A 12542-nucleotide genomic window follows, 5' to 3' on the forward strand; every position below is an offset into this window, starting at 1 on the left:
AATAAATCTTGGACTAAATTGTATAATTAGCTTCACCAACGATGCAAGTACAATGAAAAAGATTCCAAAGATTTCCATATATTTTTATTTAAAGAGTATTTAATGTTCTAAGGACTAACTTTATGAGTGTATTCAGTAATTTTATAAAATTAATTTCAGATTTTATTTAAGCAGGGTTTGAGATTGAATGTCTCAAACTTTTCTTACGAATTTATTTTCAGATGTTAAGTTTTTTCAAACATAAGTTTTTATAATGGAAGTTTTCATACCTTTCTTACGAATTTATTTTCAATTAGCATAAACCAATAATTGCCAGATTCTCAAAACTTGTCAGAGTTTTTGGATCGACAGTGAAATAAATCTTGGAGTAAATTGTATAATCAACTTCTGTATAATTAATGAATGTTTTAAGGACTAGCTTTATCAGTGTATTCAGTAATTTCATAAAATCAATTTCAGATCATTTTTTTTTTCAAACATAATTGTATATAATTGAATTTCTCATACCTTTCTTACGAATCTTTTTCAATCAGCACAAAACGTTAAAGTATCGTCCACTTAATGTTCAAATAACATTAGATGAAGATTGGAATAATGTTCTGTGCTGTTGAATAGCTTTTTTAATACATTGTAACAGAAGTATTTTAAGTAACCGAATATATATCTTTCGGAAAACGGATTTATCTGTTTTTTATTCTTAAGTTTTCATTATTTCTGAAGTACAGTTGACGCTCTTTAATTCGACGTTCTACTATTCGATAGACTCCCTTATTCGATGAAACTTAAAGTCCCCGTCAACAAGAAACTCTCATAAACGACGCTCCAATATTCGATAAGCTCCCTTATTCGATGAAAATTCAATTCCCCTTGAAGATCGTATTAAGAGAGCGTCAACTGTAGTGTGATTTATCGAACCCGAACCGAGATGTAATCAAAGTCATAATGAACGACTGATATGGACGTGTCAAAAAATGAAAAATGTTATTCATAATATGCACCATTGCAATGTCTTCTAACATTACGTCACGGACCCAACAGCTGATTGGTGGTAAGTGACGTAAAGTCAGTCAATATGTCACTTTTAACCAATCAGCTGTTGGGTCCATGGAAGACATTGCAATGGTGCATATCATGAATAGAGACGAGGCTCAATTCCAATGCTAAGGGCAAAGTACTGGACAATATGTACCAATTTTCTAGAAATGGTATCAGAGGATTATTAAAAATCGTCCAAAATGATGTTCGTTGCCAACTACAAGTATACTGGTAGTACAGGAATAAGAATATTGGCAATACTTCAAATAGTGGGGGGAACGTGCGGTTATTCGGAATTGCGGAAATCGGCCCTTTTTTCTTCGGAATTTCGGAATTCAGGCAAAATTCCTTCGGTATTTCGGAATTCTGAAACTGTTTCGGTATTGGATATCCATGAATTTTTGCTTCGAAATTTCGGTATTATAAAGTATTTATCCCCTTTCTTCGGAATTAATACAATTAAATTTGATTGAAAATTAGTCAAAACGAGGAAAAAAACCCTAAAAATTGGTATCAGAATTACAAGTATATTTTTACGGAATTTTGGAAATTTTGGCAAAATTATTCAGTACTTCGGAAATCACAAACCCCGTACGCCCCCCCCCCCCACACACAGCATAGAGCAATAACTTTTAGTACATTTATGTACATATATTTTGATTGTATGAATTCCGAAAAAAGGGTTATAACCTTTTTCTTCTTTTTTTTTTTGGATTTTTTTTAATCTACGTAAAATTCCTAGTAAGTTTCTGCGTCGATTGGTATAAAATCTGAGAACATTTAAAGCAAATCTCTGAAAGCCAAACTTTTGATAAAATTACAAGAGGTAGAATTTTCTGAAAAGGCTCGGTAATTTTAATGGGTTAAATAGGTTAAATAGCGATAGAAAACTTTATAATGGAAGGATATGGTCTAAATAGGATTTCTTTTATCCCTCAAACGTCATAGGCTTTGGTTTTTAACACCCTAACCACATTATAAAGAGTAATGGAGAACTGAAGCAAATTCGTTCCCATTCCCATATCAGAATTTTTTGATTTAAAGTTACAGGAGTGACGACACTAAATGGTTTAATAGGTTAAACAGTAAAAAAGATATGGGATAAATCAGAGTTTTTCCTTAAATCCAACATTGGTCTTTGGTCATTCACACCTTAGCCACATCATTGAAGTGATGATATATACCACAACCATATTGGAAACAGATATGCAAAATATTGATTTGAAGGGGGTATCAATGGCCTTTATAGTAAACAATGTATTTGAAAGTTAGGATTGAAAAGTCGGAATTACAGGTACGTAGGAGGGCACTTATTACGCTAAAGGATCAAGATCGATGAAAGGAGATCTCCTTCTCGGAGCTTTCTGTGGGTTGCTGATATTAAACCCAGTGGAAAAAATTTTATGCAACTTTAAAACAATGTTTAACCCCCGTCATATTATCTTTGCTTTGTCATGGTTGACAGCTCTACAAATAACGGTTGGCGAGCTTACGTTTGAATCATTCTCAAATCAAGTTCCGTAGAAGAAAAGACAGATAGACGATTTTTAACATAGTTCAAGATAATGGATAAAATTGTGATTCTGATGACAATAGCAGTTGCTGTACAAGGTAAATATTTGGTCTTAGGGAGGGGCTTGATAAATGATTTAGCAACACACGTTGGTAATATGCAGGAGTTCTCATCTAACGATACCCAAGGTAGTACAGTTGATTCTCTTTAATTCGATATTCAAGGGGCTTGGCCTTTCCTTCAAATTAGAGAGGGATTAGAAGTTATAGAGAGATATTCTACACTACTTACCAGCTGAAAGGACCAATGTTTTAGTTCGAATTATAGAAAGATTCGAATCATACAGGTTCGAATTAGACAGAGTTGACTGTAATATACAAGAGCCTTCACCTAACAGTACCCAAAGTAGGTCAATGTTTACGCAATTTCTGAAACCCTGTTATCTAGAAGAATATTTGAAGAGGTGGAGATTTTGCGGTTTTTGTGATCAGTCCCATCTCATTTTTCATAAAAAAATTCTCGTACTTGGTCTAGATATATTTGTAAGTTGCAAGTGGCTATGTTTACGAAATTGTGGATTCTATTTATAAAAGAGATTCTTTTCTGAAAAAATTAGAGTATTTAATTCCACTGGAGTCTAATTAGTAAAGATTTAAAAATAAAATTTTCAGCTTTAATTTTACAAAACTATTTTTTTAACTTTTAAGACACCCATTCAAGTAGTAAGTAAGTAAGTTTGCGACCTCAGTCGAGGGAAATCCGAAGGCTCCTTTTTCTCTAGCTGTTAACCCGAAGGAAGGGAAGGGCACCACTCCTTTCCTTGGATTCTCCATTTTCCCTTGATTCTTCTCCTTAAGGCTGGTCTCCACTTGTGCGCGCTGCAATCGCACCTTTCGGCTTCAATCCTTTTTGCTTGGAAAAAAGACTACGTCTTAAGAATGGAGCGTGTGCTCGAAAAAAAGTTGAACACATTTCAACATTTTCCAACCCTTACGTCACATCGCACCAATGGAGTTGCTTCATTTCTCTTTTGACCAATAGCGTGGAAGCTTTGCCTGAAAAGATGTAATCGAAGCGCGCGTAAGTGGAGACCGGGCTTTAATTGCCGAGTAATAAGCATTTTGGGAATCTTTAGTATGATCTGGCCGGTCACCCGAACATAAATCCTTGCACACTGTAGTTGTATACTCTTCCTTCATGCTCCGTAGTCGATCATCCAAGACCTCTTATACTAGCAAATGTTCCTGTGGTTAAAAATGACGTCAGCTTCACAAACAAAAGGATTAATCTTAGGTGTAGAACATGAAAATAATCCTTATGATCCCCTTATAAGATCATATTTAACGGGAATGAAAGTTAAGAAACTCTAAACTTTTCAAATAGGTGGGATGATTTTTGCGGTATTATTCTTACGTTATCTTATAAATCACCACACCTCATAAATTATAATTTGTAATCTCAAACAAGAATGCCCAACACGCGATATTTATATGTACTGTTGTCAAGATAGCCTTATTAATTTTGGTGAAGTAAGAGCCAATATGAAAGGGCCTCTAGTTAATAACTTTGAGTGAACTCAGCGGAGTCCCCAATCACGCTATCACGCAAAAAAAAATTTTAATCACCCCAGCTGGCACACAACGTTGTTTCAACGTTTATCTAACGTTAATAGCATCCATACAACTCGCCGAAAATTCTCTAATCATTCTCGTATCAACTCATACATCATGCCATAACGCCAAAAAAGGCCTAATTATGCAGGCCTCTCACGCATTGAACCCTAAAAGCACAATCCCGCAATTTCGGCCACCATTTCGCATCTTTTTTTATGAAAGATTTAGTAGCGGATAACCGATTCATTTCAACATAGCATATCAACTGCATTTGAAACTCATCTTTTTGTTGTTTTTTTAGCACGCATTGAAATTCTTTGTGGAGAAAAAGCGCTTTATTTCAAAGCTGAAGCAAGTGATCTAAACGGATGGCCTGCTCGAAAAATTCGCGTCGGAAAATGCCGTTTAAATCCAGAATACACTGTCAGTGCGGACTATGAAGAATGCGGACTCATGGTTGCAGAATCAGGTAAAGCTCCTTTAAAAACAACAATGTTAGTATTGCTTGCAACTGTGTTTTTACTGTTCAACTTCAACGTCAGTAGAGAGAAAAGCTTTTAAATAATATACCTAGAAGCAAAAACAAAATATACATTAGGCTTAAATAAAAAAATCTAGTTTTTCCGGAATGCGGGTGAAGGAAAAAAGCTTTCATGCGGCCGGAAAACCTTTGTTTTTTTACTATTTTTGATAACTCAAGATCTTCGAAATAAAATTTAGATTTAAATATAACTCGGCTTCGCCTCGTTGAATATTACATCACCTCAGGTTAATAAGTCTCAATAACCAGCTTTTACCTTTCGAATATCTGCTTATTATTCAATGGCTGTTTTTTGCCTACGGGTAATAATTGAGAATCATAGATGATACTCTTTCTCTAATTAATTGATGGGTATCGTTTTTAGAAAAAACAATCGAAGTCAGAACAACAGTATTAAGTGATAAACTCAAATCAGCCATCACAAGGAAACGACCAGTAGAACTTATTATTTCATGCGAGTACAATATCAACAAACGACAGTCATCCAAGGTAGCCATACGAACAGTTATTGGGAAGATTGGTGGATATGTTTCAAGACAAGGCAAAGTATTGGATATTGATATTAAATATGTTGATAAGAGTGGCGAAATACATGGAAATGATGAAGAGAACGTTAAGAAAGAATTAGGTAAGGACAAATTTCTTCGTTTGCGGCCGACTTCGCGTATTCACGTACCTTATCGGCCAAAAATTAGTCGGCCTTAATTTTAGTCGGCCTTAATTATTAGTCGGCCCTAATTTTAGTCATCTCGTCAAAATTTAGTCACTAAGGGCCGACTAATAACTAAAACCGATATATTCATAAATTCTTTGTTAAAGTAATACCGATATGAAAAGTGGGTTAAGGAAAGCTTAATTATAAACTTAATTTTATTTGGCCCGAATTTTTAGCCGGCCTAAATTTTTAGCCGGCCCAAAATTTTAGTCAGCCAAAATATTAAGTCGGCCCTTATTTTAGTCACCAAGCCAAAATTTAGTCACTTAGGACCGACTAAGTTTTGGCCGATAAATTAGTAGAGGGGTCAAAATACCGGCAGTACTTCTAAGGCGGACTTTTAACTTTTGATACAAAAAGTTTTGCTTAAGCATCAATAACCATACGTTTTGACTACGATTGTGGCTTAAATTCAAGACATAATACAGTTGACTCTTTCTAATTCGATCTTCAAATTGACTAGGAGGAAAATAACTCAAATTAGAAAAAAGATTCGAATTACTGAGGGTATTTTAAACAACTTTCCAGCTAAGGGGGACCATTACTTCAGTTCGAATTATAGAAAGATTCGAATAGCTTAGTACCAATACCAATATGTTTTGAATAAGATTGTAGCTTGACTCTCTCCAATTCGATCTTCAAATGGACCAGGAGGAAAATACCTCAAATTAGAATTAACATTCGAATTACAGAGGGTATTTTAAACAACTTTCCAGCTAAGGGGGACCATTACTTCAGTTCGAATTATAGAAAGATTCGAATAAGGTAAAGTTGACTGTATAAATGGAGCGTATCAATTTTCGATTATCTTATAGGAGAAGACGTGACAGCAATAATCGATGGCCCTAATCTCAGCAAACTAGGCTTGATCGCATCTGCTTCTGATTGTTTCGTTAGCCCTGACGCTGTTCCCGACGAACACAGTCTAAAATATTATTTGCTACGGGATATGTAAGTCTAAATTCTTTTCAGGTGTGATGAGACCCCCCCCCCCCAGAGGACCCAAACTTCACGCATTCACACATTTTTCTTTTCAAAATTCATGCATTAATCTTATAAAAATATCTACTTTGAGCTTAATCCAAGATCTTGGAATGTTGTTATGGCTACTTTTCTCTGGGTTGATTGCGCGGTGAATGGAATTGTTATTCGTCCTCACAGATCGGAATGTGATTTTCATGGGTAGAAATAAATTACAGAATGTGCAATGCGGTCACGAAATAAGTATTTCAGTCACAGTAGAGTCTTTTTATAGAGACTTTAGTTAAAGATACCCAACTGTATTTTCATTTACCAAACAGGTGTCCAGAAGATGAAACATTAAAAATTGAGCGTTACGGTACCGGGCAAAAAATAACCTTCAAAACGTTTAAGTTTGCTCATTCCAGTGATTCTTTCTTATACCTTCATTGTGATATTTTGGCATGTACTTCTAAGACTTCATGCGGTACTTGTATCAAAAGATGGCGCAATATCTCCGCTGTGTGGATTAAAACATGGAATAACCGTATCAGAAAACAAATGGTTTTTGACGTGACTACGATTCAACGTAAGACGTTTTATTATTACACGGATACGTATATAATCAAGGAAGAATTTTACACTTGTGATATGCTTGTAAAATATCTAGAGAATTTGCGTATCAAATCTGATGCAGGAGCCCGGAAAGATACACCTTGCAATATGAAATACACCTCTATCTCACAGCACTGTTGGAACTTTTTCCTACAGTGGGTAGGGTATAAAAATTCTATCGGAATCCCAATGGGGATCAAAATTTTATTGTTTCAAGCTAAAAAAAATCTAGCGAGGAGTACAATTTTTTACATTAAATATCGAATGAGGATGAAATCAAAGTCAATTTCCCAGTGAGGGAGGAAGATTCGGCCAAATATTCCAGTGGGTGGGGGTCCTAGCGGGTGTGTGACACAGGGGTATATAATGTAACTATATAAATTACGGCAAAGTAGTGCAGTGGTCTCAATCTTGAATACTTTCCATGAGGTCGGGGTTCGATTCCCACTCGGTGCTGTGATTCACTTGGCAAATTAATGTACCTTCCCCGGTTCAACCCATGTCATATGAGGGTAGAAATAAACTGAAGTTTGTAATTGACTGTGCTAGGTATCAATTCCACAATGTGTGTCAGCTTTTTGCAAGCTGGCAAGCAGTATAAACTACATCATAGGACGGTTCTAACGAGACGGCTCCTAGACCACTCAATACAAAACCGAGCATCCTCTGTTAGAAGAGGCCAGTCGTCATTATCATGTAATTTCATTTCTTGCTAATTTTTTCTTTCAGCTTTGACTCGTGACAACATAAGATGTGGGCGCGATGGAATCCGATTTATGGCAAAACCGTCCGATTTTCCCCGATGGAACGGTGATGAACTACAAATCGGAACATGTAGATTGAGCTCTGATTTCACTGGATTCGCTTCATACGAAAAATGTGGCATCAAAACGCAAGAACGGCGTAAGTTTTTATTGGTTGACCCAGACTAAAAGACATATCTTCAAATTGATTGAATTAATTGAAAATATCTTCAAATTTCTTCGTTTTAGTAGAGTCTCAATAACACGAACCCTTATAACTCAAATGTCGCTCTTTTATTCGAACGAGTTTTGGTCCTGTCAGTTAAAAATGCCTTATAAACCTTATTACATAACTCAAAATTTCCTTACTTAACTCGAACAAATTTGCGTTCCCCGTGCGTGAAATTATATGGGAATTTTCTTTGCGACTGCTCAGAAGCCAAACTTTTTAAATTTTTAGAAGTTTGTATGTATCAAAAGATTTTTAAAAAGAGACTAAAGAGGCTTATGTTCCCATCTTCTTAGGTCATCAAGTCATAATGACAACATATCTTATCGGCACCACGACGGAGGAAGGCCGTATCACGAGACGCCGGCCTGTCAAATACATGATTCGATGTGGATATGATCGTTTCTTAAGAGCATCAACCGTTTCAGCTGTGGAAACGGTCGTAAACGCAGCAGCTGGTTCGATCACACAGATTGCCAAACAGCCTTTGGATCTGTATCTGCAATTGATGGATCAGAAAGGATTCCCTTATACTAAACATATCCTTGAGATTGGTATTGATGAAAAGGTAAAGATCTTTCATGGTACCAAGTAACAAATTTCATAATGAATCACACCCCTGTCTCACACCTCTGGCTAAACTTATTCACACAGTAGGGATGAAAATTTTAATCGAATTCGAAATTATATTGTTGTCAGGTCAAAAGATCTAGTATGATGGTTTTGGAGTGCATTTTTTCTATTAAATTATATGTGGATGAAGAAAATCAATTTGCCAATGGAGCTGAAATTGTAGGGTATTTTTTCTAACGAGTACGAAATCTTTCAGTGAAGTTGGGATCCCAGTGCGTTTGTGACACGGGGGTTGTTAATTGAAGCTGGAGAAAGTTTTGATTAATTAATGGCATTAAAATCATTTACTATCTCTCAAGCTTCAAGCTTTTATATCAAAATGTCAAAATATTCCTATTTTTTAAAGTTTTGGACCAATCGTAAGCTGATATTAAAGATGATTACAAATAATTTCTTGATGCTTCATTAATAGCTAAGGACATTAAGTAGTTTTTTGCTTTTTAACTTTAATCTTTTTTAATTTTAAGATCGAGGCAGTGATTGGTGGATCGAACCTTGCGAAATCGAACGTATACGCGTATGCTACTGATTGTTTCGTTACGCCCTCAGAAAATCCTGATGATGCTCAAAAACATGATCTCCTTGTCAACTCGTAAGTATCAGCTGAAGAAACAGTTTTGTTGATAAAGGCCGGTCTACAATTTCGAGCGACATTCACCAAAGATGTATCTCACTAAAGTCGATTATTTGAAAAAAAATATTTTCGAAATTCTGATTACGTCAGCAAAAAATAAGATTTTTCCTAATTTCTGCTGACGTCATCAAAATTTCGAAAAATTTCATCGTAGTACCCTTCATGTTCAGTCATTTGTTTGATCATTTTCTGTCTACAAATGCGGTATAAAAAATTATGGTAATTTTCAGTTTTTGAGACATAATAATAATAACTTACCTGAGTTTCTAAATTGCTCGTACCAGACAAATTAATCGTCTCAGTATAAATAGAACTACTACTACCTCTATAGGACTTAGAATATTTTATCGTTTTCTTTTTATAGATGTTCTGTAGACCCAACCTTCAGCATCAGTCGCTATGGGAACGGTCAAAAAATTTCTTTCCACTCCTTTGCGTTTGTTCAAAACCAAGACGCAAAACTATATCTACATTGTGACGTCATTGCATGTTTACCCCAATCAGCATGTGGTATTTGTAATGCAACAAAAAGGCAAAGAAGACATGTGAGCCAAAGCGGACATGACAGTTTAAGACTTGACGCAAACGCCTTTCACATTGAAAAACGTTAAGCGCTGGTGAAAAGTCCCATTGAAAATGGGCACTTTTTAATTACGCTGGGAATGGCCAACATTCTGGAGCAACTCATATTTGTTCAAGCAAAGAAACTACTTTTACTCGATGATACTACCATTACCAATCTGATCTCTGAATGGGAACGCTATCGTAATATGAGCTGTACTGTTTTAATATCTAAATTCTGGCAATGCAGGTACCTCTTCCCTTAAAAATGGTAACTTGCAAACACAAACCCAGTCGTTTATAACTTACTTGTTTATGATTCCTGTATTTATTCGAATGAACACCCCCTCGAATAAACACCCCATTTAAAATTCAAATCATTTGATGAACGTCCTATTGGTGCAAGTTTCTTTGGATTGGGTAACATTTACATTTATTTTCTTCTGGTTTATTTTCAAGTTCTGGAATTTACGTTCAACCCCTCCCTCCCGGTATGCCCTATGTATAGAATGGTTTATTGTATCTGGCTTTTTGTAAATATGATGTAAATAATATCCCTATTCCTTTCCTTCAAATTATTATTCGATTCATATTATAGCTTTATAATTTCATTTATATAATTTCAATAAATATTGTATCAAAAATAATTTGTATTGTCTATCCTATTATTATTCATCGGGGTTGTTATTACTTGAGAGGGATATAGGGTTGTTTGTTATTTTGGTGCCCTAGGCAGGCAGGTGTAAGAAAGGTCAAACAGCTTAAAACTTAAAAGATCTTCTAAAAAGGAGAAAGTTATTCATCATAAGACTACAAAAACCACAGTGAGCATCATCAAGTTTCGATCTTTTTGGTAATCTCTCATTTTGGGGGTGAGCACCCTCTTTTCTTTAACCCCTGGTGAATACACAACACTTCTCTTGTTTTGACTTTTTGCGATTCAATGTTGATAGTAAACTAGTCATAGCTTTCACTAAATGCCCACGCAGAAGATCATGTCATACACTTATAAAGCTTTTAATGCCTTAAAGATTAAAGCATTAAAAATAATCAGGAATAGTTGATTGATTTAATTATTGAATGATTGATTACTGCATATGCTTGAAAAAAAAATTATATTCCATTAACACAATACTTAAAGAATTCATGCAGCTTGATAATTTGATAAAATTTAAGGAAAAGCTTCTCAAAAATTTATTTCGAAAATTATGGTATCATTAGTTTACTGGTTTTCACATCTCCTGTTTGTTTTTTTCTCCCAGTTTCTTTCTTACAACAATATATGTCATGATTATTATTCACAATAGACCTTTTCTGATAATGCCGCAGACATCTTAGATTGTAGGCAAAATATATAGCGGTGAATAGACCTTTTTTTAACAAGAGGCAGCCATTTTGAATAATTATGTACTCCAGCATAAAAACAATGATACAGCCATGCATAATTTTTAAAATATTATATACAGTAATTATGCATGGCTGTGTCACTGTTTTTATGCTGGAATACATAATTATTCAACATGGCTGCCTCTTTAAAAAAAGGTCTATAAATCAACAAGGCAACCAATCAGAAATAGCTTGCTTTTTTCATTGGCTGCTATATTTCAACAATTCTCTATTGCTACTTTGCCTAATAAACAATAGTCAAGAAAATACTATATATAAAATTTAGCAAAAAGTTCTGCGCCATCTTAAATTGGGTGAAATAGAAACCAATCCTAGTTAAGGCCCGGGCTCCTCTTGTGTACGCTGTGATTGCACTTCTCAAGCAAAATCTTCTATGTTGTTGGTCAAAAGAAAAATAAAGGAATGCCATTGTGGTCTATTCAGACTTACAGTCGAGAAAAGTTGAAATGCGCTTTAATTTTTTTTCAAGTGCATAGTACTTTTTCATGATGTGATGCAATCTTTTCTCCAAGCTGAAAGGATCGAAGCCATTAAGATGATCGCAGCGCAGACAATGAAGAGACGTGTCTCCGGGAAGCTAGACTTTTTGAGTTTATAGCTATATACTTTCACTTTATTGTGTTTCCGTATGACTGTCTGTGTATCTAGTCTAACCACCGTTAAATGCCTTCGGGAAGGTCCCTCCTAACTTGGAAAGCCAGAATTGGAGCTATTTCACCAAACCACACTGGAGCATAGGCCAGTCTGGAAATTGCACGTGTGCGCCGGATATGTCCGGCGTAGATTTGAGATTTGAGATCTGTTGCCTTTGGCTTTTCCAAGTTAAGTTGGCGCAGCTCTGGCGTAACATTTCCCTCCTTTCCAGACTGGAGCATAGGTTATATATTTAGAAAAAGTTGAATATGCGCATGTAAAGTTGAACGAATGTTAAAACAGTGAATACACTCTAAGTGAGGTGAATCCAAAAGAAATTCAACATTCAACATTCATTCAACCACTTTTGGATTCAACCTTTTACATATGGCCATATGCATACATTCAACATTTTTGAACTTTGCCGGTATCTTTGATCTTGTTTTACTAAGTTAAGAAGGACTTTCTCGAGTTACGACCATATTATGGTATTTAAAGCTCAAGAAGCTCTATAAACAATAAAGCTAGTTATTAATATAATAACAGACAAAGATAAATTACAGTTTGAACAAAAAATATCAAATATCAAATGTACGTACATTAAAAAACTTGAGCAAATTTCTTTAAAGATTCCAGAAAAAGAATTGAAATCATTGCTGAAATGAACTTCTGACTAAATTACAGTATTTAGTATTCAATTTCAAAGACAA

The 12542-nt window shown here is 35.1% G+C and overlaps 2 protein-coding genes across 2 annotated transcripts; both read left to right on the forward strand.

Annotated features, from left to right (window-relative positions):
• Positions 1–2600: 2600 nt before the first annotated feature.
• On the forward strand, positions 2601–7924 carry LOC136812700 (CUB and zona pellucida-like domain-containing protein 1). Its single transcript, XM_067069224.1, has 6 exons — positions 2601–2646; positions 4463–4630; positions 5067–5330; positions 6233–6368; positions 6719–6966; positions 7722–7924. The coding sequence occupies exons 1-6, from the start codon at positions 2601–2603 to the stop codon at positions 7922–7924; spliced, it is 1065 nt and encodes a 354-aa protein (XP_066925325.1).
• Positions 7925–8332: 408 nt separating this feature from the next.
• Positions 8333–10070, forward strand: LOC136812732 (ZP domain-containing protein-like). The gene is made up of 3 exons (XM_067069255.1): positions 8333–8532; positions 9065–9189; positions 9596–10070. Exons 1-3 carry the CDS (start codon positions 8344–8346, stop codon positions 9840–9842), a joined length of 561 nt encoding a protein of 186 aa, XP_066925356.1. The 5' UTR covers positions 8333–8343; the 3' UTR covers positions 9843–10070.
• The last annotated feature ends 2472 nt before the right edge of the window (positions 10071–12542 follow it).

Source organism: Clytia hemisphaerica, unplaced genomic scaffold, assembly GCF_902728285.1.
Source record: "Clytia hemisphaerica strain Z4C2 unplaced genomic scaffold, Clytia hemisphaerica genome assembly, whole genome shotgun sequence".
Taxonomy (NCBI): Eukaryota; Metazoa; Cnidaria; class Hydrozoa; order Leptothecata; family Clytiidae; genus Clytia; species Clytia hemisphaerica.

Bases quoted from the DNA above. Each gene is read 5' to 3' on its own strand.
- LOC136812732 (XM_067069255.1), top strand. From the start codon at position 8,344: ATGATTCGATGTGGATATGATCGTTTCTTAAGAGCATCAACCGTTTCA. The intron at 8,533-9,064 runs GTAAAGATCTTT...TTTAATTTTAAG, and splicing joins AGATTGGTATTGATGAAAAG to ATCGAGGCAGTGATTGGTGG. The intron at 9,190-9,595 runs GTAAGTATCAGC...TTCTTTTTATAG, and splicing joins CATGATCTCCTTGTCAACTC to ATGTTCTGTAGACCCAACCT.
- LOC136812700 (XM_067069224.1), top strand. From the start codon at position 2,601: ATGGATAAAATTGTGATTCTGATGACAATAGCAGTTGCTGTACAAG. The intron at 4,631-5,066 runs GTAAAGCTCCTT...TATCGTTTTTAG, and splicing joins ACTCATGGTTGCAGAATCAG to AAAAAACAATCGAAGTCAGA. The intron at 5,331-6,232 runs GTAAGGACAAAT...ATTATCTTATAG, and splicing joins GAACGTTAAGAAAGAATTAG to GAGAAGACGTGACAGCAATA.